The sequence below is a fragment of the Trichomycterus rosablanca genome, chromosome 4 (genome assembly GCF_030014385.1).
Source record: "Trichomycterus rosablanca isolate fTriRos1 chromosome 4, fTriRos1.hap1, whole genome shotgun sequence".
NCBI classification, from domain to species: domain Eukaryota; kingdom Metazoa; phylum Chordata; class Actinopteri; order Siluriformes; family Trichomycteridae; genus Trichomycterus; species Trichomycterus rosablanca.
In genome coordinates, this window is record NC_085991.1 from 52,629,189 (window position 1) to 52,655,596 (window position 26,408).

Below are 26,408 nucleotides of genomic sequence, written 5' to 3' on the forward strand. Positions count from 1 at the left end.
AAGGTCCTGAAAAGTTCTGAAAGGGGCCGAATCGATAAATTAATGAATAAACTGATGATGAGTTGATGGATGATGGATGGATGATGGATGGATGAGTAGATGGATGATGGATGAGTAGATGGATGATGGATGGATGAGTAGATGGATGATGGATGGATGAGTAGATGGATGATGGATGATGGATGGATGAGTAGATGGATGATGGATGGATGAGTAGATGGATGATGGATGGATGAGTAGATGGATGATGGATGGATGATGGATGGATGAGTAGATGGATGATGGATGGATGATGGATGGATGAGTAGATGGATGATGGATGGATGAGTAGATGAATGATGGATGGATGATGGATGGATGAGTAGATGGATGATGGATGGATGAGTAGATGGATGATGGATGGATGAGTAGATGGATGATGGATGGATGATGGATGGATGAGTAGATGGATGATGGATGGATGAGTAGATGGATGAGTAGATGGATGATGGATGGATGAGTAGATGGATGAAGGATGGGTGATGGATGGATGAGTAGATGGATGATGGATGGATGAGTAGATGGATGATGGATGGGTGATGATGGATGGATGAATAAAAACATTGAAGCATTGAACATTAGATCTGAGGGCTGAGGCTTTCTGGACCAACCCGTAGGCAGGTAGCCTAGTGGTTAAGATACTGGAATAGTAATCAGAAGGTCGCTGGTTCAAGCCCCACCACTGCCAGGTTGCCACTGTTGGGCCCTTGAGCAAGGCCCTTAACCCTCAATTGCTTATACTGTAACTGTCACAGTAAGTCACCACTAAAAGTACCGAGCCATACTGACTAAATAGGCACAAATTCCCATACACACACACACACACACACACACACACACACACGCACACACACTTCAAAGTCTCATGAGAAGCTTCTCAGAAGAGCGGCTGTTGTTCTAGCTGTATGTTGATGTCCAACAGGCGTCCAAATACTTTCGGCCACATGCTCTACAGCTCCTAATCCAGAATTTGGTGAGATCCCGCGCTCCTGTGGGACGAGTGTTGTTCCACTCCGTCGTTTCTGCATCACGCTGAGAGACGGGCGCATGTGGGCGTTCCGCGGAGCAGAACGTAAGCGCCAGTCTGTTCTACTGGGAATAAACCAGTGGAAAAACACTCAGTACCCGTTAAATCCCAGGCAGGTTCCGAGAGGCACTGATGTGATGCGTCTGCTTCATCTCGAATAATTACAGCATACAGCTGGAACATCAGCCGCTCTTCTGAGGAGCTTCTCACGAGGCTGTGTATGGGAATTTGTGCTAGTTCAGCTTCTGAGTGCACAGTCATACCGCTGTGCACAGGACAGGACCTTCCCAAAACTGTTGCTGCAAAGCTGGAAACATCTCATTTCCTTTCTGTAATCGATCAGCAACTGTTGTGCCTGAAACACATGAATTCAATCATCAGAAGGGGCGTCCCAATACTTCTGACCGTATCGTGTATATTAAGGTTTTCCTCTTTGACTCGTGTTGTAAATGTCAGCCGTCACTCGAAGCGTTCATGAATGCTAAACGACTTATTTATCGAGCTGCGTCTGTTCCCCGGCAACCAAACGCCGTACGCAGGCGCCGCGCTAAACGGGCGCGGCCTCAGTAACATGAAAGCCTCGCTGGGGCACTCGAGGAACACAGATTTTTCAGCTGTCCGTAGCGTCTGTGTGATCTCTCTACACAGACTCCCGAGAAGAGAACGTGTCTAAATTCTTAGATCCTCTAAAATGCTCCTACTGAGGCGCCTTAATTCTGAGTGATGATCTGACTGAATAACGAGGGAGCGTCAATATGAGTTCCATGTGTTATTAGAATCCTCTCTACTGAGGCAGCAGGGCGGCTCACTAGGTTCTCAGACACACCCATATCACACACCCATATCGTCTTGGTGACCATAAAGCCTAAGGCTCTACATCTGTCTGTCTGTCTGTCTGCCTTTCTGCCTATCTGTCTGTCTATCTATCTGTCTGTCTGTCTGTCTGTCTACTGTATCTGTCGTCTATCTATCTATCTATCTATCTATCTATCTATCTATCTATCTATCTATCTATCTATCTATCTATCTATCTATCTATCTATCGTATATCTGTCTGTCTATCTATCTGTCTGTCTGTCTGTCTGTCTGTCTCTGTCTGTTTGTTTGTCTGTCTATCTATTGTATATCTGTCTGTCTGTCTATCAATTAATCAGTCAATCTATCTATGTCAGTCTGTCTTTCTATCTATCGTCTACCTATTTGTCTGTCTGTCAATCAATCAGTCAATCTGTCAATCTATCTACTATATATATATATATATATATATACGTATATCTACATGCTTCACTACTCGTGCTGGCACCTCACCCAGACTGCAGGAGTCGCTCTTTCAGCAGCAATGTGGAGGAACCCTTCCTATACACCCCCCTTTCTCCCTCAGACACCACCAATATTCCTGCTGAGCACCTACTTACAGTAGCACAGACTTTGGGGGGTCGAAACTCTTCGGGGCTTCTGTATTCATGTTGGTTTCGATTCCCAGGTGGAGCGGTCCGGGTTCCTTCCACAGTCCAAAGACAAAATTGTCCCCAGGTATGAGTGTGAGTGTGTGTGTTTGCCCTGTGATGGACTGGCGACCTGTCCGGGGTGTCTCCTACCTTTCGCCCAGTGAATTGCCCCCCCCCCTTGCGCCCCTAAATATGATAAAGCAGTGGTAGAAAAGAAAATGAATGACTGAATTAATGTGTATATTGTGTATCTTGTGTTTTTTTAGCAATTGGGGGTTAGGGGGCTTGGTGGAGCTTGAACCAGCAACCTCCTGATTACTAGCCCTGACACAAACTGGCATCTGAGGTGGCGCATGGGGCGAATATACTAGCCCGAAAATGCACAGTCGAGAGGTCGAGATGGCCAGGCATCCGGCAGGCACAACTGGCTGTGCCTTAGGGAGAGGGTCGACACGGTTTCATTCGCGCTCCTTTGCTATCTGGTTGAGGTGCCCACGTGAGGGGTGGGCGACTCCCAGAAGGCATAGCAAGGCACTCTTTATGCAGAACAGCCAGGTTGGATGGGGTACTTGATAGTCGGAGGCGACCCGTATATTGCTGAAAAGACAATAAAGCCTTTCCTGAACTTCCAACCAGATTAGGTTGGCATGAAACAGAAAGACCCACTGGATTTTCGGAACTGGTGAATGCAGGGTGATGCTGATTGTTGGATGGTGGCTATTGTAAGGTAACTGAACCTGCTAAAGACCAGGTTGGCTTGCTGGGAAAATCGCAATTTAAGGACTTGGCTGCTGGTATGGCTGGTAGCATGTTTTGTAGGTGTAGCACCTGCAGCCGTTCCAAACAAGTCTAAAATGCAGACGCTGCAGACGGTGGAGTCTAAGGAAGAACACCAAGCAGATGTTCGCCCAACATGAACCAGAGGCAGATGGAGGAGGTCAGGGTGCACTGAGTTATCAAAGAAAATAGATCTTGATCAACATCTTTATAACTCTAAAATGACGCCTCGCTAGCACGAGTCTTTGTTTATTGCTTGTGTTTGCCGGTCAGTCAAAAAATGCAGAAGAACTCGAGTGCAGAAAACGTCGATGTTCAACCAGCTGTGTGACCGGCTTCCCATGTTGTTGGTGGCCAGATTGATGTGAAGCAACGTTTTATGACAATTAGCCCTGTAGCGGGTCAGCTAGTCATTACGCTAGTAGCTGTCTGGTATAATCCCACAGGAACGTGATCCAAGCAGATGTTTAAGTGGCAGTATTGCTAGTGTCGGGTTTTGTTTGTTGCTATTTTGGGATAGAATCATCTGCAGAAGGTCAGGCTGGCATGAAGTAAGAAGCAGGGATAATCCACTAGCACACCTGCGCCGAGATTCTGAGCTCCTGGGTTCGGATCTCGCCTGGGTGCCCTCCAGCAGATACAAATTTGGCCTCCAGTCTGCTGGGTGGGAAATACCGGATTAAAGGGTGGGGTTATCAATGCTGTGTGAGGACCTTGGTTGCCCAGGGTGCCTGTACAGGAGGTGGAGGAGCACAGAGATCAGGGCGTGGCTCTCTGTACGTGAAGCCGAGCTTGCGCAAATCCACCAAAGTATGGGAGATAGAGAACGGATTGGTGGACACATCGGAGGGAGTGTGTATCAGGCAGAGATGGGGACTCGAGTCCGAATCGCATGAAAGTCGCACACACAGCGACTTCAGACTAGACTCGGACTCGTTTCAAACGACTCGGACTCGACTCATGACAAAAAAATGACTCGTGAACAACAAGAGTCCCTAGCATCAGCGTGCGTTAACATTAGTTACGTGTGCCAATTATACAGTATATACAGTGTATCACAAAAGTGAGTACACCCCTCACATTTCTGCAGATATTTAAGTATATCTTTTCATGGGACAACACTGACAAAATGACACTTTGACACAATGAAAAGTAGTCTGTGTGCAGCTTATATAACAGTGTAAATTTATTCTTCCCTCAAAATAACTCAATATACAGCCATTAATGTCTAAACCACCGGCAACAAAAGTGAGTACACCCCTTAGTGAAAGTTCCTGAAGTGTCAATATTTTGTGTGGCCACCATTATTTCCCAGAACTGCCTTAACTCTCCTGGGCATGGAGTTTACCAGAGCTTCACAGGTTGCCACTGGAATGCTTTTCCACTCCTCCATGACGACATCACAGAGCTGGCGGATATTCGAGACTTTGCGCTCCTCCACCTTCCGCTTGAGGATGCCCCAAAGATGTTCTATTGGGTTTAGGTCTGGAGACATGCTTGGCCAGTCCATCACCTTTACCCTCAGCCTCTTCAATAAAGCAGTGGTCGTCTTAGAGGTGTGTTTGGGGTCATTATCATGCTGGAACACTGCCCTGCGACCCAGTTTCCGGAGGGAGGGGATCATGCTCTGCTTCAGTATTTCACAGTACATATTGGAGTTCATGTGTCCCTCAATGAAATGTAACTCCCCAACACCTGCTGCACTCATGCAGCCCCAGACCATGGCATTCCCACCACCATGCTTGACTGTAGGCATGACACACTTATCTTTGTACTCCTCACCTGATTGCCGCCACACATGCTTGAGACCATCTGAACCAAACAAATTAATCTTGGTCTCATCAGACCATAGGACATGGTTCCAGTAATCCATGTCCTTTGTTGACATGTCTTCAGCAAACTGTTTGCGGGCTTTCTTGTGTAGAGACTTCAGAAGAGGCTTCCTTCTGGGGTGACAGCCATGCAGACCAATTTGATGTAGTGTGCGGCGTATGGTCTGAGCACTGACAGGCTGACCCCCCGCCTTTTCAATCTCTGCAGCAATGCTGACAGCACTCCTGCGCCTATCTTTCAAAGACAGCAGTTGGATGTGACGCTGAGCACGTGCACTCAGCTTCTTTGGACGACCAACGCGAGGTCTGTTCTGAGTGGACCCTGCTCTTTTAAAACGCTGGATGATCTTGGCCACTGTGCTGCAGCTCAGTTTCAGGGTGTTGGCAATCTTCTTGTAGCCTTGGCCATCTTCATGTAGCGCAACAATTCGTCTTTTAAGATCCTCAGAGAGTTCTTTGCCATGAGGTGCCATGTTGGAACTTTCAGTGACCAGTATGAGAGAGTGTGAGAGCTGTACTACTAAATTGAACACACCTGCTCCCTATGCACACCTGAGACCTAGTAACACTAACAAATCACATGACATTTTGGAGGGAAAATGACAAGCAGTGCTCAATTTGGACATTTAGGGGTGTAGTCTCTTAGGGGTGTACTCACTTTTGTTGCCGGTGGTTTAGACATTAATGGCTGTATATTGAGTTATTTTGAGGGAATAATAAATTTACACTGTTATATAAGCTGCACACAGACTACTTTTCATTGTGTCAAAGTGTCATTTTGTCAGTGTTGTCCCATGAAAAGATATACTTAAATATCTGCAGAAATGTGAGGGGTGTACTCACTTTTGTGATACACTGTACAGTGGGGAAAATAATTATTTGATCCCCTGCTGATTTTGTAAGTTTACCCCCTTACAAAGACTTGAACAGTCTATAATTTTTATGGAAGGTTTATTTTAACAGAGAGAGACAGAATATCAACAAAAAATCCAGAAAAAAAACATTAAATAAAAGTTATAAATTAATTTGTATTTAATTAAGGGAAATAAGTATTTGATCCCCTACCAACCAGCAAGAATTCTGACCCCCACAGACCGGTTATGTGCCCATGAGGCTACAAATTAGTCCTGTCCCTGTATAAAAGACTCCTGTCACAGAATCAGTTTCTTCCGTTCAAATCTCTCGACCACCATGGGCAAGACCAAAGAGCTATCAAAGGACGTCAGGGACAAGATTGTAGACCTGCACAAGGCTGGAATGGGCTACAAGACCATCAGCAAGAAGCTTGGTGAGAAAGAGACCACTGTTGGTGCGATCATTCGAAAATGGAAGAAATACTAGATCACAATCACCCTCGTTTTGGAGCTCCATGCAAGATCTCACCTGGTGGGGTAAGAATGATTCTGAGAAAGGTGAGGTCAGTCCAGAATTACACGTGAGGAGCTTGTCAATGATCTCAAGGGAGCTGGGAGCACAGTCACCAAGAACACCATTAGTAACACACTTCGCCGTAATGGATTGAGATCCTGCAGTGCCCGCAAAGTCCCTTTGCTCAAGAAGGCTCATGTACAGGCCCGTCTGAAGTTTGCCAATGAACACCTGAATGATTCAGAGAAAGCTTGGGAGAATGTGATATGTTCAGATGAGACCAAAATTGAGACCATCAACTCCACTCGCCGTGTTTGGAGGCAGAGAAATGCCCAGTGGGGATGGTGTTCTTGGGGTCATATCCAGCATTTCTCTGCTCCCAGCTCCCTTGAGATCATTGACAAGCTCCTCCCGTGTAATTCTTGGCTGACCTCACCTTTCTCAGAATCATTCTTACCCCACCAGGTGAGATCTTGCATGGAGCTCCAGAGTGAGGGTGATTGACTGTGATCTTGTATTTCTTCCATTTTCGAATGATCGCACCAACAGTGGTCTCTTTCTCACCAAGCTTCTTGCTGATGGTCTTGTAGCCCATTCCAGCCTTGTGCAGGTCTACAATCTTGTCCCTGACGTCCTTTGATAGCTCTTTGGTCTTGCCCATGGTGGTGGAGAGATTTGAACGGAAGAAACTGATTCTGTGACAGGAGTCTTTTATACAGGGACAGGACTAATTTGTGTGCCTCATGGGCACATAACCGGTCTGTGGGGGTCAGAATTCTTGCTGGTTAGTAGGGGATCAAATACTTATTTCCCTTAATTAAATACAAATTAATTTATAACTTTTATTTAATGTTTTTTTTCTGGATTTTTTGTTGATATTCTGTCTCTCTCTGTTAAAATAAACCTTCAATAAAAATTATAGACTGTTCAAGTCTTTGTAAGGGGGTAAACTTACAAAATCAGCAGGGGATCAAATACTTATTTCCCCCACTGTATATATACCCGCAACACACACAATGGGTAAATGTTCCAGCCAGCTTCCGGCGTAGTGATGAAGCGTCGCTCCCTACTTCCTACACAGTTTGAAGTTCACTTCATTTGAACATTTTCGTTACCTTTGGATTGAAATCTCACTTAAAATGGTGGAATACCCTATGTAGTGCACTTCACAGGAACAACTGGGGTGAATGGAACGCTCCTACAGAATCGGTGCTAATGATTGTAAGACGCTTTCTGAACCAGTCAGAGCTTCTGATTGTAATTGTTAGTAAGAAATGCTGTTATTTGCATTTATTCAGTTTGCGTCACAGATGACGTGGTAATGAAACGCTCGATCGGCTTTCTAACGACTTCCTGTTTTACTTCACAATCAAGTGACTTGACTCGGACTCTAGCCTAAAGACTCGTGACTTGACTCGGACTCTAGCCTAAAGACTCGTGACTTGACTCGGACTCTAGCCTAAAGACTCGTGACTTGACTCGGACTCTAGCCTAAAGACTCGTGACTTGACTCGGACTCTAGCCTAAAGACTCGTGACTTGACTCTGACTCTAGCCTACAGTCTCGTAACTTGACTCGGACTCTAGCCTAAAGACTCGTGACTTGACTCGGACTCTAGTCTAAAGACGTAACTTGACTCGGACTCTAGTCTAAAGACTCGTGACTTGACTCGAACTCTAGTCTAAAGACGTAACTTGACTCGGACTCTAGTCTAAAGACCTAACTTGACTCGGATTTGTATTTTGTGACTTGTGAACATCTCTGGTGTCAGGCAGTTGGGGTCCCCAGCAGCTTATTGGCTACGCTAGATGAGAAGAAAAAGAAGAAAAAATGCAATTTAAAAAAGACCGAGAACATACGTGTCAATATCTATTCGGTGGTGGCAATTTCAGGGCAAATGGACCCCCAGTGGTTCAGATTGGCTACAACTGTGTAGGAGTACAAACAGGCCTGTAATGATGGTGCTAGAGTTCAAGGACGTGGTAAATGGTTGCCAAGTAAATACTGGACCAACATTGCTGGTCTTAATTTAGGCAAGTGCACCTGCAGAGAAATCAGGTTGGCATGAAGCCGCACAGAGCTAAGAGCTAGGGTAAACAGGTCTGACATCGCAACCCTTGAGCTTAAGGACCTTCTAAGTGGTGACCAGTCAGATATTTGACTAGCAGTGTGAGTATAATTTTTAAGCAATTGTGCCAGCAAGAAGCAGCGATAAACAAGTCAAAAATGGCAACACTTGAGCTTTAAGACTGGGTACATACCTGCCTATGTGTCAATAACCCTCTGGTGGCGGCAATTTTGGTGGCAAATGGACCTCCAGTGGTTCAGATTGGCTTCAACTGTGTAGGAGTACAAACAGGCCCGTAATGATGGCACTAGAATTCAAGGACATGGTAAATGGTTGCTAAGTAAATACAAGACCAGCATTGTTGGTCTTATTTTTAGGCAAGTGCACCTGCAGAGAAATCAGGTTGGCATGAAGCTAGAAGCTGGAAAATCAGGTTGGAAATGAATGAACACTCGAATTTGAGGACCTGCTGAGAGGTACGCGAGCGAGCGCAACTGCACCTGTGTGGGTCAGATGGGTTGAAATGTGTAGGAGTGAAGGACCTGGTGAGAGATGATATGTTCGACTGCACCTGCTGAAGGTCACACCGCCATGAAGCATGGCGCACTTGAAAGCCAGAGAGATCTGGGTCTAGCGTAGATCTGCAGTATACCTGCAGTAGAACTTTAGAACCTGCTTAGTGGTGACCAAGCAGGTTTTAAACAAGCCGTATGGCAAGAACCGTGTAATTCTGGTTGCTGTTTTAAGGCAGCTGGACATGTAGTTGGTCAGATTGGTTGAATTGTGTAGGAGTGTCAACAGGTCTGTAATGACTCCAATAGAATTTGAGGACTCCGTGAATGAGGACCAAGCAGAACATGGAAAACTAGGTCAGGATTGCATGAGACACCCCGCTGGGAATATGGGTCTGGAACAAGTACTGACTAGTTGCAGTTTAGAAGGCGTGGTAGTTTGACCAGTGATGCAACTATTGTCACGTTTGTTGGAATGGAGGTGAAGCAGATGTTTAACCAGCAGAGTGTTTGGCATGAAGCAAGAGACCAGGAAAATTGGTCTAGAACATTATCTGTAGGAGTTTAGGATATGGTCTCTCCATGCCTACCACCTACTTACTTCTACACTCATTGTCCATTTTATCAGCTCCACTTACCATATAGAAGCACTTTGTAGTTCTACAATTACTGACTGTAGTCCATCTGTTTCTCTACGCTTTGTTAGCCCCCTTTCATGCTGTTCTTCAATGGTCAGGACCCCCACAGGACCACCACAGAGCAGGTATTATTTAAGTGGTGGATCATTCTCAGCACTGCAGTGACACTGACATGGTGGTGGTGTGTTAGTGTGTGTTGTGCTGGTATGAGTGGATCAGACACAGCAGCGCTGCTGGAGTTTTTAAACACCTCACTGTCACTGCTGGACTGAGAATAGTCCACCAACCAAAAGCATCCAGCCAACAGCGCCCCGTGGGCAGCGTCCTGTGACCACTGATGAAGGTTTAGAAGATGACCGACTCAAACAGCAGCAATAGATGAGCGATCGTCTCTGACTTTACATCTACAAGGTGGACCAACCACTCCAGCAGTGCTGCTGTGTCTGATCCACTCATACCATCACAACACACACTAACACACCACCACCATGTCAGTGTCACTGCAGTGCTGAGAATGATCCACCACCTAAATAATACCTGCTCTGTGGGGGTCCTGACCATTGAAGAACAGCATGAAAGGGGGTAACAAAGCATGTAGAGAAACAGATGGACTACAGTCAGTAATTGTAGAACTACAAAGTGCTTCTATATGGAAAGTGGAGCTGATAAAATGGACAGTGAGTGTAGAAACAAGGAGGTTATAGCTGATTGGTGTATAGTTGCTAGTGTGTTGCTTGCTGGTTGCAGTGGAATCCCAGGTGGTTGTGAGGGTGTTGCTGCTTTTTCGCTATGGTGGTCTAGTTGGTTGCTGTGGTGTTTAGTTAGCAGTTGCAATGGTGTTTCAGGTGGTTGCTGCAGTATTCCAGACTTTTGTTAGGTTGTTCCTAGCTGGATGCAGTGGTATACCAGGTGGTTGCAAGGGTGTTGCTGCTTTTTTGCGAAGATGTTCTATTTGGTTGTGATGCTATTTAAGGTGGTTGCTACAACATTGTTAAATGGTTGCTATGGTACCTCTGTTGATTCCTAAAGTGTTGCTTAGTGGCCAGTCATTAACAAACTCATTTAATACTGATTAATAATGGTGGACGCTGGCGCATTTGGCTGCCGCTACCGTTACCGTATTTTACCGTATTTTACCGTATTTTATTGTATTTTTATCGTTTTTCGTTTTCATCTTTTTACACACCTTGTGGATCTATTTCTTTTATGTTACTTTTGATACTTTTATTTGTGCTTTTGATACTTTTTGTTCTTTCTACTGTACATCGCGTCTGCGGCCGGTGGTGAACGGTGGATGAGTTTTCCTGGGATCGGCACGATGTTGAACTATTCCGTTGACCAGCTGAGGAAGTTCAACAACTGCACTACTCCATCGTGTATTTCAGTCATCAAACAGCTTGGACTCCTTCGCCGGCCTCGTTATATTCACAGGGGCTCCCGGAGAAAGCTTGTTTATCTTCGAAACGGTAACGCTATTCCATCCTTCTGGTCAGCCGTGCGCACTGTCGCTCCGCAAACACGTCATCAGAGCGCTGCTGCCTTGCACACCAGTAGCGGTGTAGTCTCCATGACAACGCTGTCCACGGAGTGGGATGGGAAACGCGGAGTGGACTTAGCAAATCTCCGTTCTCTTCCTCGTTCCTCACAGCCAACTACACAACAATACCACTTGAAAATGGCATTGCTTAATGTTCGTTCACTCAACACAAAAAGTACTGTACTCAGTGAATTTATATCTGACAGTGAACTAGACTTTTTCTGTCTCACTGAAACTTGGCATAAACCCTTGGATTATTTTACGTTAAATCAGACCACGCCAATGGGATACTCGTATATTGATGAACCTCGTATGGAAGGGCGAGGTGGTGGTGTTGCTGCAGTCTATAGGGATGATATTAAAATAACCACTTTGTCTTTTCCTGCTGCTCTTTCTTTTGAACACCTGGCTTTCAAGTTGTCAGGGCCTACTCCTCTGGTCACTGCTGTAGTTTATCGTCCGCCAAAGCCAAACGCTTCCTTTCTCTCTGATTTTTCAGATTTTTTAACCCAGCTTAGTGCCCTCTCATCCTCTGTACTGCTTATGGGTGATTTTAACATCCATATTGATGACAACAACTGTAAATTTGCCAGGGAATTTTTGGAATTGTTACAGTGTTTTAATTTCACACAACATATACATTTTCCAACTCATAAAAAAGGTCATACTCTTGACCTTGTCTGCTCTACTGGTGTCCTAGTTCATCAGCCGTCCAGCCATGACCTTACTGTCTCTGATCATTTGACAATCATCATGGACATTGAGGTCACTAGGCCCATCACTAGAGCTAAACGTAAAATATCCTTCAGGAATCTTCAATATATCTCTCCCTCTGCTTTCTCAGATTCTCTTGTTAAAAAGATGTCTGTCTGTCCTGTACTGTCTAGTAATTCATCTGACCTTGTCGATTACTATAATGACATACTCGCCTCATGTCTTGATGAGCTGGCTCCTTTGAGAACCAAATTTGTTTCATTTAGTCATTCCGCACCATGGTACACAATTGAGCTTCACCAAATGAAATCCCGTAAACGCCAGCTTGAAAGACTTTATAAGAAAACCGGTCTAACAGTACATTATCAGATTTATTCTGATTATCTTCAACATTACAAAGACGCTCTTACGGCAGCCCGATCCACTTACTATTCCGAACTCATACATGCTGGATCAACAAATCCTAAGACTCTCTTTTCCACAATAAATAAACTTCTCAAACCAGTTGACAATACTACCAATTCCTTTACAGTTGACAAGTGTAACTCTTACCTCTCATTTTTTCAAACAAAAGTTGAGAATATCCACAATTTTCTGACAGTTTCCCCTGTCATCTCTGTTTCTCCGCCTATCTCATCTCAATTTATTACCCAGCCTCTGTCTCAGTTCTCACCTGTGTCTCTTTTGGACCTATCTGAGATCTTAACAGGGATGCGAAGCTCCACTTGTGTTTTGGATCCTGCTCCATCAAAACTTGTTAAGGGTTGTTTTCCAGTTATCTCATCACTTATCACAGAGATAATCAATTCCTCTCTTAGTTCTGGCTCAGTCCCTCAATCACTCAAATTGGCTGCTGTTACTCCCATACTTAAAAAACCTGGACTTGACTCTAACATTATGAGTAACTTTCGGCCCATTTCCAATCTTCCATTTCTGTCGAAAATACTGGAACGTGTTGTTGCCTCACAGCTCAAAGATCACCTAAATTCCAATAATCTATTTGAATCATTTCAGTCTGGTTTCCGCCCCCAGCACAGCACTGAGTCAGCCCTCCTCAAAGTCACAAATGACCTTCTTCTTTCCTCAGACTCTGGACAAATTAATATTCTCGTCCTCCTTGATCTTACTGCAGCTTTTGACACCATTAATCACTCCATTCTTCTGTCCCGCCTTGAATCCTCTGTCAACATCACTGGTACTGCCCTTTTGTGGTTAAGGTCATATCTCATAAACAGACAACAGTTTGTTAATATCAACAATTGTAGTTCTGCCATTGCTCCACTGTCCCAAGGCGTTCCCCAAGGCTCAGTGTTAGGTCCCCTTTTGTTTATTCTTTATATGCTCCCCCTTGGTGACATCATACGTCGGCATGGTTTACATTTCCACTGCTATGCTGATGATATTCAGCTTTACATCTCCTCCAAATCCATTAATACTGAACTTCACTCCACTCTGACAAATTGCATCACTGAAATGAAATTGTGGATGAAAGCTAATTTCCTCAAATTAAACTGTGAAAAATCAGATATGATCATCGTAGGTCCTACAACCCTGGCAAAAACCACAAAAAATTTTCAAATTACCATTGATAATGACACTTTGTCTCCGTCTTCTAACATCCGAAATCTTGGTGTAATTTTTGATAGCAACCTCTCTTTTGACCGCCATGTAAATCACATCACCAAAACTGCTTTCTTTCATCTAAAAAACATAGCACGTCTACGTCCATCACTCTCTTTTTCTGCCGCCGAAACCTTGATTCATGCTTTTATTACATCCAGAATTGATTATTGCAATAGCATCCTTTATGGTACATCTAACAAAATCCTAAAAAAACTTCAGTATATCCAGAATTCAGCTGCTCGCCTCCTTACTCATACTCGCTCCCGTGATCATATTACACCTGTTCTACAAAAACTTCATTGGCTTCCCGTTGCTCAACGCATTCAATTCAAAATTCTTCTATTCACTCACAAAGCTCTCCATAATCAGGCCCCATCCTACCTCACCGACCTGCTCCATCAGCACATTCCCTCCCGTAGCCTTCGCTCTTCTGAGGCTAACCTACTGTCCATACCCTCTAGGACCAAGCACCGGACCTGGGGTGACAGGGCCTTTTCCATAGCTGCTCCATCTTTATGGAATGCTCTCCCCAAACACCTACGAGATTGTCCTGACCTGTCCAAATTCAAGTCACTTCTCAAAACTCATCTATTCAGAGTGGCATTTAACTTGTAACAACACAAAATAAATGCTTTTATTTTTGCTATTCTTTTTAATAGTTTTTATACTTAGATCACGACAGAAATGTGAAGTCCTAGATCCTAAAACTTGTAAAGTTTTCAGTTTCCTGATTGCATGTAAATCTGTCCTGTTTCTGTCTAATTTTAAGAAATTGTTCTATATTTGTTGTTCTCTCTCATAATTTAGCTAATTTTTAATGAACTGTCTTATGCTGCTCTCTTTGTTTTTATCTTAATTATTCTTGATGTTGTTGTACTATTTTGATTTTGTACTATGATTTGTATGGTGTATGTACGTATTTGTTTTGATTATTTGTCTTATGTAAAGCGTCTTTGAGTATCTTGAAAAGCGCTATATAAATAAAATGTATTATTATTATTATTATTAATACAGTATTTCTTTATATGGCCAAATGTATATGGACGCCTTTCCTAATGATTGCTATCAGGTGTCTTAGTCACTTGATTGCTAACAGGTGTATAAAATCAATTCTATAAGAGAAGTCAGTGATTCCAACTTTAGGAACAGGCACACAGTTTGGGGAAGACCCCCTTCCTGTGTCAGTATAACTGGCACCTGTACCCAATTCAAGGTTTATAAAAATGTGGTCTAGTTTGGTGTGGAGGTTCTTCACTGACCTGCACAGGTTATTCCATTTGTATTAATGTAAAATGGGCAGTGGTAGCTCTGTGGTTAAGGTACTGGACTAGCAATCAGAGGGTTGCCGGTTCAAGCCCTGCCACCGCCAAGTTGCCACCGTTGGGCCCCTGAGCAAGACCCTTAACCCTCAATTGCTTAGATTGTATACTGTCACAACTATAAGTTGCTTTGGATAAAAGCGTCTGCTAAATGCCAAAAATGTAAATGGGAAGTCCAGCAAGCTCGTGGTCAGGTGTCCAGATACTTTTGGCCACATAGTGCATTTGCCACCACACCTGGCTCCGCAAAATGGAGGCCCTTTTTTTTCTTCGACCGGGCCGAAATCTTTGATCACAAATTCATGTCACTGATTGCAAGTGGTCGCTGTGGAAGTAACCTCGGCGGCTGAGGCACCTTTGATGGTTTCATCTGGATTGCACTGGATGGCACTTCAGATTCGGCCACTTTGAGGGAAGCTCTCGTACCCTTCCGAGCTTTGATCAATATTCTTTACAAGCGGAGCGTCTGGATCGTGAATAATAAAGTCCCCCCACACAGACACAGATACGAAGATGCAAAAAAAAAAAAGAAGCATAATGTGTCTTCATTAATTCTGTTCTGAGAGGCGAGTCGTGACCGCCGAGACTCGGGTCCGGATTCTTCGTTAAGGTTCCTTCCTCGTTTCCTGTTCTTTTGTGTCGCTGACTGTTACTGCTGTGTAAACAACACGGAGGTCATTAATTGGGAAGTCAAGTCAGGTTATTTTCTAGTTTCTGAATCCACCGGAGGCTAAGTAGCAGTTCTTAAGATAGCTTCAGGGTTGGGAACCCATGTAAGACCATCTGAGGTGCAGATAGAGTCGCAGGAGGGTTTTTAACACTCTGTAGATGCTGATTTTGCAGCAATAGCAACTCTGAGTCGTCTTTGATGCGTCTCTACAAGCTTCGTGCACCTGGATTGAGGCGGTTTATCCCATTCGTCATGACAGATCCTCTCAAGCTTTGTTCTCTCAAGATGTCTGATCTCCCCACAGACCTTTCATTGGTTTTACGTCTGGGCTTTGGCTGGGCCACTCAAAAGCCGTTCCAGAGTAACGTAGTGTATGCTGTTAGCTGCCGGAAGGATTGCCAGGAACTGTACATCAGGGGAAACTAAACGGCTACTGGCGAAACGGATGGCCCAACATAGTAGATCAACCTCTTCTGGCCAAGACTCCGTGATTTACACCCACCTGCAAACCAGCGGCCACTCATTTAATGATGACGATGTGCAGATCCTTGACAAGGAGGAACGCTGGTTTGAACGGGGAGTCAAAGAGGCCATTTATGTGAAGAGGGAACGACCATCTCTGGACCGGGGAGGGGGCCTGAGAGTACATCTCTCACCATCTTACAACCTTGTAATAGGAGCTATACTCCAATCATGTGTGAAAGGCACACATGACCATTGTAATTAATGGTCATTGTGATTTGCATATGGACCTGATCACCGGTTCCATTGTTATGCAGTGGGCGGTGATCGGTCGTTATGCAAATCGGCTGCATATAAGGTTGGGGTATTCACTTGGATTGAGCGGCGAAACATATCTCTGCAACAAACTTGTGTCCAGATCAACTAATTCAACTTTGTGGATTTGTGTACCTGGATTATTGAGCATGCATCAACAGTTCCAGTGTTGTTTTGACACTATGCTTTGCGTCATTGTCCTAGTTTTCATTAAGGATGTTCCTATGTTTGGCTGCTTCATCCATTCCTTAATTCTACCTATATCTTAAGTCTCCCTGTCCCAGTCGCTAAGAAGCACCTGATGGCACGATACCGCCACCACCAAACTGTAAGTGGGCTGTCGTACACCTTTAACTCAACACTGGCTTCCATCTTGCCGCTCTGCCACAGAGGCTGATTTATAGAGTTTTGCAGAGATGGTTGTCCATCCTACATGTCCCATCTCTGCACAAGACCTCTGGAGCTCTTTCAGAACTCCCAGGCCAGGACCCTTCTTTTCTGTACGTCCATTTCGGCCTTTAGAAAGGTTCAAGGTTCTTCCAAGCTTCTTCCATTTTAAATCATTTAGTTCACTGTGGTTGCAGTAACACTTAAACCCTTTATGTCTAAAATTCAATCACTGTGATCCACAGACAGTTTCCTGGACTCCATAGCTTGGCCACTGCAGTGTAAATTGACGGTTAAATCTCAGGTGTTTCTGTGCAAAATGTCCAATCAATTCAAATTGCCACAGCTGGACTCCGGTTGAAGTTCTAGACACATCTGGAGGGTAATTAAAGCAAACAGGAGACACCTGAGCACTATTTGCAGTGCAACAGCAAACACTCTGGATGCTTGTGCACAGAAGAGATTTCAATGTCTTATTATTTTGGTTTGTAAATCATGGTGTATATAAAGTCAAGGGGTCTGAATACTATCTAAATCCACTGGATATGTGGGGCCACCTTCCATAAACATGTAACAGTTTAAATTACTGCTCTAAATTACCCAAAGGTGACTGAGCGAGCAGAAAGGTCCAGTGTGTATTCCTGCCTTGTGACCTGCCTTAACCGGTGTAGCAACTACAAGTCTGGGATGCGTCTCTACAAGCTAGCACACCAGGATTTGGGCGGTTTATCTCATTCGTCATGACAGATCCTCTTAAGCTTTGTTAGATTTGATGGTGTGTGATCATCTGGTCCCCCCACAGATCTTCCATTGGTTTTAAGTCTGGGCTTTAGGACATTTAGAGATGAATCCAACTGGACCTGCGTCAGACAACCTGTGCAGATAAAATGAATAAAAAAGAAAAATCTAATTCAATCTTTGAAAAACAGCTTGTGAACATTGTGAATAATTTAGGGATCATGCACCTTTTCATAATAATGTCCTAAAAAACAACCAGACCCAGGGTTGTGGTGGGGTCATGGAAATTTAGAGGCTTAACTAGCCAAGGTTAAAATATTTTAAAGCCCATGGACCCAAGTACTCACTTCTAGTCATCTTGTTGATACAAATATTCCTAATACAGTCGACCCTTGAGTTACGAACTGTTTACCATATGAACATTTTGGGTTACGAACCGAAATTTGCGAAACACGTGACGTCACGAACACGTTGACTCCAACCGTCTCTCTCTCTCTCTCTCTCTCTATATATATATATATATATACAGTGTATCACAAAAGTGAGTACACCCCTCACATTTCTGCAAATATTTCATTATATCTTTTCATGGGACAACACTATAGACATGAAACTTGGATATAACTTAGAGTAGTCAGTGTACAGCTTGTATAGCAGTGTAGATTTACTGTCTTCTGAAAATAACTCAACACACAGCCATTAATGTCTAAATAGCTGCAACATAAGTGAGTACACCCCACAGTGAACATGTCCAAATTGTGCCCAAATGTGTCGTTGTCCCTCCCTGGTGTCATGTGTCAAGGTCCCAGGTGTAAATGGGGAGCAGGGCTGTTAAATTTGGTGTTTTGGGTACAATTCTCTCATACTGGCCACTGGCTATTCAACATGGCACCTCATGGCAAAGAACTCTCTGAGGATGTGAGAAATAGAATTGTTGCTCTCCACAAAGATGGCCTGGACTATAAGAAGATTGCTAACACCCTGAAACTGAGCTACAGCATGGTGGCCAAGGTCATACAGCGGTTTTCCAGGACAGGTTTCGCCAGGGTCGACCAAAGAAGTTGAGTCCACGTGTTCGGCGTCATATCCAGAGGTTGGCTTTAAAAAATAGACACACGAGTGCTGCCAGCATTGCTGCAGAGGTTGAAGACGTGGAAGGTCAGCCTGTCAGTGCTCAGACCATACGCCGCACACTGCATCAACTCGGTCTGCATGGTCGTCATCCCAGAAGGAAGCTGACGCACAAGAAAGCCCGCAAACAGTTTGCTGAAAACAAGCAGTCCAAGAACATGGATTACTGGAATGCCCTGTGGTCTGACGAGACCAAGATAAACTTGTTTGGCTCAGATGGTGTCCAGCATGTGTGGCGGCGCCCTGGTGAGAAGTACCGAGACAACCGTATCTTGCCTACAGTCAAGCATGGTGGTGGTAGCATCATGGTCTTGGGCTGCATGAGTGTTGCTGGCACTGGGGAGCTGCAGTTCATTGAGGGAAACATGAATTCCAACATGTACTGTGACATTCTGAAACAGAGCATGATCCCCTCCCTTCGAAAACTGGGCCTCATGGCAGTTTTCCAACAGGATAACGACCCCAAACACAACCTCCAAGATGACAACTGGCTTGCTGAGGAAACTGAAGGTAAAGGTGATGGACTAAACCCAATTGAGCACCTGTGGGGCATCCTCAAGTGGAAGGTGGAGGAGTTCAAGGTGTCTAACATCCACCAGCTCCGTGATGTCATCATGGAGGAGTGGAAGAGGATTCCAGTAGCAACCTGTGCAGCTCTGGTGAATTCCATGCCCAGGAGGGTTAAGGCAGTGCTGGATAATAATGGTGGTCACACAAAATATTGACACTTTGGGCACAATTTGGACATGTTCACTGTGGGGTGTACTCACTTATGTTGCCATCCATTTAGACATTAATGGCTGTGTGTTGAGTTATTTTCAGAAGACAGTAAATCTACACTGCTATACAAGTTGTACACTGACTACTCTAAGTTATATCCAAGTTTTATGTCTATAGTGTTGTCCCATGAAAAGATATAATGAAATATTTGCAGAAATGTGAGGGGTGTACTCACTTTTGTGATACACTGTATATACAGTGAGTGAACATTCGGACGGCGGACGGTGTTTTTTTCGGTGTTTTCTTTACATTTCATAAAATTCTATATTAAAATGTCCACAAATAAGGTGCAGAGAAAGCGTTGTTGTGTTGTATAATTACTCCTGCCAGTAGGTGTCACTGTGTATCAGACAGAGGGGACAGTGAGTGAGAGAAGAAGGAATTCGGCTCAGTAAAGTATTCTTTCTTTCTTCGATGTTGGGACTTTGGGGTTGGGACCCTATGTAAGGCCACTTGAGGTGCAGATAGAGTCGCAGGAAGGTTTTTTAACACTCTGTAGATGCCGATTTGGCAGCAATAGCAACTCTAGGTGGTCTGGGATGCGTCTCTACAAGCTTCGTGCACCTGCATTGAGGCGGTTTATCCCATTCGTCATGACAGATCCTCTCAAGCTTTGTTCTCTCAAGATGTATGGTCTCCCCACAGATGTTTTGATGCTATGATTTGGGTCATTGTCCTGGTTTCCATTAAGGATGTTCCTATGTTTGGCTGCTTCATCCATTCCTTAATTCTACCTATTTCTTAAGACTCCCTTTTCCAGTCACTAAGAAGCACCTGATAGCATGATACTACCACCACCATATTTCATTGTAGGGATGTTTTAGCCAGATAAATCACGGTGCCTCAATCTTAGCTAATCATGGTCTTGGTCCTCTCTCAGACTCTTCAAAGGTCTTGACTAGCTAAGAAACCAATCCACTTTAGTCTAGCACTGTTGTTGGGACTTTGGGGTTGGGACCCTATGTAAGGCTATCTGAGATGCTGGGCCACTCCAAAGCCGATCCAGTGTTGTTTTGATGCTATGCTTTGGGTCATTGTACTGGTTTTCATTAAGGAGGTTCCTATGTTTGGCTGCTTCATCCATTCCTTAATTCTACCTAAGAAGCACCTGATAGTATGATACTACCACCACCATATTTCATTGTAGGGTTTTAGCCTGATGAATCACAGTGCCACAGTCTCAACTAGCAACAAAGGTCTCAACTAGCTAAGAAACCAATTGACATTAGTCTAGCGCTGATGTTACAATGAAGTACCATTTGATCTGGACTTTATTGGCTCGAAGTCTATCCCTAAAACAGTGGGACGTCCCTGGAACATCTGTAGTGTCTGGAGGCATCTTCATAAGATGATGCCCAAGCTCCATAAACTGGTGCAGCAGGTCTAATATGTCTGAAATATAAACCATACTGTGGAACCACTGAAACAGTCCTTCCTCTTTCATTAGCGACACCTCCTCCAGCAGGTCCACTCTGAGACATCGCGTGCTTACGTTTCCATGAAAACACGTTAGCACCGCTGCGCTAATCCAGAGCTAATAAGTTCACATCCGTGACGGCTTTGCAAGCCATTCTTGAGATGCCTCGTTGCTACGCATCTCAGTCTCTAACCTCTGGCCCGAATAAGTAAACAGGAACATCTCGAGCACGTCTGAGTGGCCCCGGTGGCATCGTCGGTGGGCGAGGAATCTCTGAAGTACGTCTATCAGCGTACCGGAGGAGAGAGAGACGAAAATAAATAATAAAAACCCTTATATGGGGGCAGATCTTCAGCTCCTGGACGTTTTTTTTCCCTCCGTTCGTCTTTCGCCTCTCCGCTGGAGCGACTGCGTGTTTAGAAATGTGATTTCTGAGGCCGGCGGCTGAGCGAGCCGAGCGAGACGGAGCACAGGCGTCCTGCCGGGATGCCGAATTGTTTTGGCAAGCCGAGGCACCTTCTCGGCTCTGTAACGGGTCCAACTGACTCACCGGGTCGATATGGAAGGAAGTGATGCTGCCAAGAGGCGGGTTGAGCTCTGGTCGCGTCCCTTTAGGCGCCGATGTTGAGTAAAAATATGCAAATTGTTGATGCCAGGCTTGAAAATAAAATGTGTGAATAATCACGTACGACTTCAGTCACATGTAGGCTGAGCTTAAGCCTTGTGTTGAACATGCTTAGTACATTTGTATTATATATTACATAAGAATGAAATGATAGAGCCAAAAGTATTTGGACACTAATATGAGTCCAAGAGAACCTTGTGTATACTGATAAACAACCCTGACAAGAACATTATAATGCACCAGTAACAGAGCTGATGTAACAGAGCTGATGTAACAGAGCTGATGTAACAGAGATGATGTAACAGAGCTGATGTAACAGAGATGATGTAACAGAGCTGATGTAACAGAGCTGATGTAACAGAGATGATGTAACAGAGCTGATGTAACAGAGCTGATGTAACAGAGATGATGTAACAGAGCTGATATAACAGAGATGATGTAACAGAGATGATGTAACAGAGATGATGTAACAGAGCTGAAGTAACAGAGCTGATGTAACAGAGATGATGTAACAGAGATGATGTAACAGAGCTGATGTAACAGCTGGTGTAACAGAGCTGATGTAACAGAGCTGATATAACAGCTGATCTAACAGAGCTGATCTAACAGAGCTGATGTAACAGAACTGATATAACAGAGCTGATGTAACAGAGCTGATGTAACAAAATTGTTATAACAGAGATGATGTAACAGAGCTGAAGTAACAAAGCTGAAGTAACAAAGCTGATCTAACAGAGCTGATGTAACAGAGATGATGTAACAGAGCTGATGTAACAGAGCTGATGTAACAGAGCTGATGTAACAGAGCTGAAGTAACAGAGCTGATGTAACAGAGATGATGTAACAGAGATGATGTAACAGAGATGATGTAACAAAGCTGATGTAACAGAGCTGATGTAACAGAGTTGATGTAACAGAGATGATGTAACAGAGATGATGTAACAAAGCTGATGTAACAGCTGATGTAACAGAGCTGATGTAACAGAGCTGATGTAACAGAGCTGATGTAACAGAGATGATGTAACAGAGATGATGTAACAGGACTCATAATTTAGAGCTGAAAGTTGAGTATCAGTGAGTAACATGGCACTACTGTGTTATTCTAAACCAGAGCAGAAGGTTTCAGATATAGCTCAGTCTGTGGTGTGGTCCTGATGTTCCTCCAGATGTTTTAAATAACATGTTGACATTTCAGCGTTCTTCTGCGCCTCTCGATTCTCAGACGTCGTTTCAGTATTTGTGTAGCAGCAGCACCTGAGTGCATTTAGCAGCTATTAGCACATCGCTAATGTGTTTTCACACTGGGATTTAGGAACATAAGCCGAGACTTTGTGCTGCTGATGCAAACTATAAATGAGCGGCGCATCACGGCAGGGTGATTAATCCAACACGTTGCTGTTTTTATACCACCGCTGATGTTAAACCCATGATTTGTTTCAGGAGGTTAAGTTACAATCATCTAGATTCTAGATTCATATTTTAGCATTTTTGTAGTCAAATCATTCACAGGAATCATACACTATACGGCCAAAAGACACCTGACCATGAGCTTGCTGACCATCATGTTTTAAAAACAAGCGCTCTGCTCAGTCCATTCCTGACGGTTCATGTCACTGATTGCAGGTTATACGAGGCCGGGTGATGCGACCCAGCTCATGATTTCCAGAGAACTGTTAGCGCCGCGCAAGACTCCTCTCCGTTACTCAGGTGAAACCTTTCCAGCTTCAAGCTCCAGGTAATGCTGAGAAATGTTATGCTCATTTTTTACCATCGTAATAATAAAAATAAATAACAACAACAACAATCATAATAATCAGTCAAAATATAATAAAAGAAGAATACTAACATTAGTATTAGAATATTTATATTTACTATAATTTAAAATGTATTCTAATATTATAAATTATTATAAATTAATATTTATCAAACTAACAATAATTATTATCATTTTTACAGTAATAATATCAATATTAATAACAATAATAACTGTTAATAATATTATTAGAAATAATAATTGCAATAATAATAATAATAATAATAATAATAATAAAAGTAAAATAATAATAAAAATAATAGTAATTATAATAATAATAATAATAAAAATAATAGTAATTATAATAATAATAATAATAATAATAATAAAAATAATAATAATAAATAATACCACTAATAATACCCTTAATAATAATAATAATAAATAACACCACTAATACCCTTAATAATAATAATAATAATAATAATAATTAATAATAATAAAATAATAAAATAATAATAAAGAAAATAACAATAATATAGTAATAAAAACAATAATAATAATAATAATATAATAATAATAATAATAATAATAATAACAATAATAATAATAATAACAATAATAATAATAATAATAATAATAACAATAATAATAATAATAATAATAATAATAATAACAATAATAATAATAATAACAATAATAATAATAATAATAATAATAATAATACCATAATTGTAAGTCACTTTGGATAAAATCGTTTACTGAATTCTGTAAATGTAAATTCAGTATAATAGGATTCATGATTCAGCGCCTGTGGGAAAACGTTCCTATATAATTACATACAGTGCCTTGCAAAAGTATTCAGCCCCCTTGAACTTTTCAACCTTTTGCCACATTTCAGGCTTCAAACATAACGATATGAAATTGTAATTTTTTGTGAAGAATCAACAACAAGTGGGACACAATCGTGAAGTGGAACGAAATTTATTGGATATTTTAAACTTTTTTTAGAAATAAAAAACTAAAAAGTGGGGCGTGCAATATTATTCAGCCCCTTTACTTTCAGTGCAGCAAACTCACTCCAGAAGTTCAGTGAGGATCTCTGAATGATCCAATGTTGACCTAAATGACTGATGGTGATAAATAGAATCCACCTGTGTGTAATCAAGTCTCCGTATAAATGCACCTGCTCTGTGACAGTCTCAGAGTTCTGTTTAAAGCGCAGAGAGCATCATGAAGACCAAGGAACACACCAGGCAGGTCCGAGATACTGTTGTGGAGAAGTTTAAAGCCGGATTTGGATACAAAAAGATTTCCCAAGCTTTAAACATCTCAAGGAGCACTGTGCAAGCGATCATATTGAAATGGAAGGAGTATCAGACCACTGCAAATCTACCAAGACCCGGCCGTCCCTCTAAACTTTCAGCTCAAACAAGGAGAAGACTGATCAGAGATGCAGCCAAGAGGCCCATGATCACTCTGAATGAACTGCAGAGATCTACAGCTGAGGTGGGAGAATCTGTCCATAGGACACAATCAGTCGTACACTGCACAAATCTGGCCTTTATGGAAGAGTGGCAAGAAGAAAGCCATCTCTCAAAGATATCTATAAAAAGTCACCTGGGAGACACACCAAACATGTGGAAGAAGGTGCTCTGGTCAGATGAAACCAAAATCGAACTTTTTGGCCACAATGCAAAACGTTATGTTTGGCGTAAAAGCAACACAGCTCATCACCCTGAACACACCATCCCCACTGTCAAACATGGTGGTGGCAGCATCATGGTTTGGGCCTGCTTTTCTTCAGCAGGGACAGGGAAGATGGTTAAAATTGATGGGAAGATGGATGGAGCCAAATACAGGACCATTCTGGAAGAAAACCTGTTGCAGTCTGCAAAAGACCTGAGACTGGAACGGAGATTTATCTTCCAACAAGACAATGATCCAAAACATAAAGCAAAATCTACAATGGAATGGTTCACAAATAAACGTATCCAGGTGTTAGAATGGCCAAGTCAAAGTCCAGACCTGAATCCCATCGAGAATCTGTGGAAAGAGCTGAAAACTGCTGTTCACAAACGCTCTCCATCCAACCTCACTGAGCTCGAGCTGTTTTGCAAGGAAGAATGGGCAAAAATTTCTGTCTCTCGATGTGCAAAACTGATAGAGACATACCCCAAGCGACTTGCAGCTGTAATCGCAGCAAAAGGTGGCGCTACAAAGTATTAACGCAAGGGGGCTGAATAATATTGCACGCCCCACTTTTCAGTTTTTTATTTCTAAAAAAAGTTTAAAATATCCAATAAATTTCGTTCCACTTCACGATTGTGTCCCACTTGTTGTTGATTCTTCACAAAAAATTACAATTTCATATCGTTATGTTTGAAGCCTGAAATGTGGCAAAAGGTTGAAAAGTTCAAGGGGGCTGAATACTTTTGCAAGGCACTGTACATGATATGTTCATGTTTCATGTTTTTCATGGTAGAATCACTCTAGCACAAATAAGGCAGGGTCAGATGTGTTTGGACAAGTATTAGATACAGAGCTCATTAAAGGCTCAGATAAAAACACTGAAGCACTCGAGCTCGTGGTGTGGACGCTGTGTGGACGCTGTGTGGGCGCTGTGTGGACGTTGTGTGGACGCTGTGTTAACGTCACACTGTTGTGTTTTACACAGGACTCAGACTGAGGACGGGGACAACAGGAAGTTGGAGGAATATCTACAGGAACTCGGCTTTCTCCCCGATTATGTCACTTCCTCCAAACCCAACCTCCAAGTGAAGGTAAGGATCAAGCGGTCTGACGTAGCGCTCGGTGAAGGTTTGGTGGCGGACAAGTTCATCCAAGCATACACCGATCATCCATAACATTAAACTACCTCCTTGTTTCTACACTCACTGCAGTGACACTGGCATGGTGGTGGTGTGTTAGTGTGTGTTGTGCTGGTATGAGTGGACCAGACACAGCAGTGCTGCTGGAGTTTTTTAAAATACCGTGTCCACTCACTGTCCACTCTATTAGACACTCCTACCTAGTCGGTCCACCTTGTAGATGTAAAGTCAGAGACGATCGCTCATCTATTGCTGCTGTTTGAGTCGGTCATCTTCTAGACCTTCATCAGTGGTCACGGGACGCTGCCCACGGGGCGCTGTTGGCTGTATATTTTAGGTTGGTGGACTATTCTCAGTCCAGCAGTGACAGTGAAGTGTTTAAAACTCCAGCAGCACT

General features: G+C 43.2%; 1 protein-coding gene across 3 annotated transcripts in view; it reads left to right on the top strand.

The window, feature by feature from the left end:
* The window catches only part of ptprn2 (protein tyrosine phosphatase receptor type N2), a 259,239-nt gene that overhangs the window by 52,993 nt on the left and 179,838 nt on the right, over nt 1-26,408 (top strand). For all 3 annotated transcript variants that reach the window (XM_062994511.1, XM_062994512.1, XM_062994513.1), the window contains exons 4-5: nt 23,051-23,162; nt 25,858-25,963. In XM_062994511.1, coding sequence (XP_062850581.1) covers nt 23,051-23,162; nt 25,858-25,963 — 218 coding nt within the window. The remainder of the gene's footprint in view (nt 1-23,050; nt 23,163-25,857; nt 25,964-26,408) is intronic.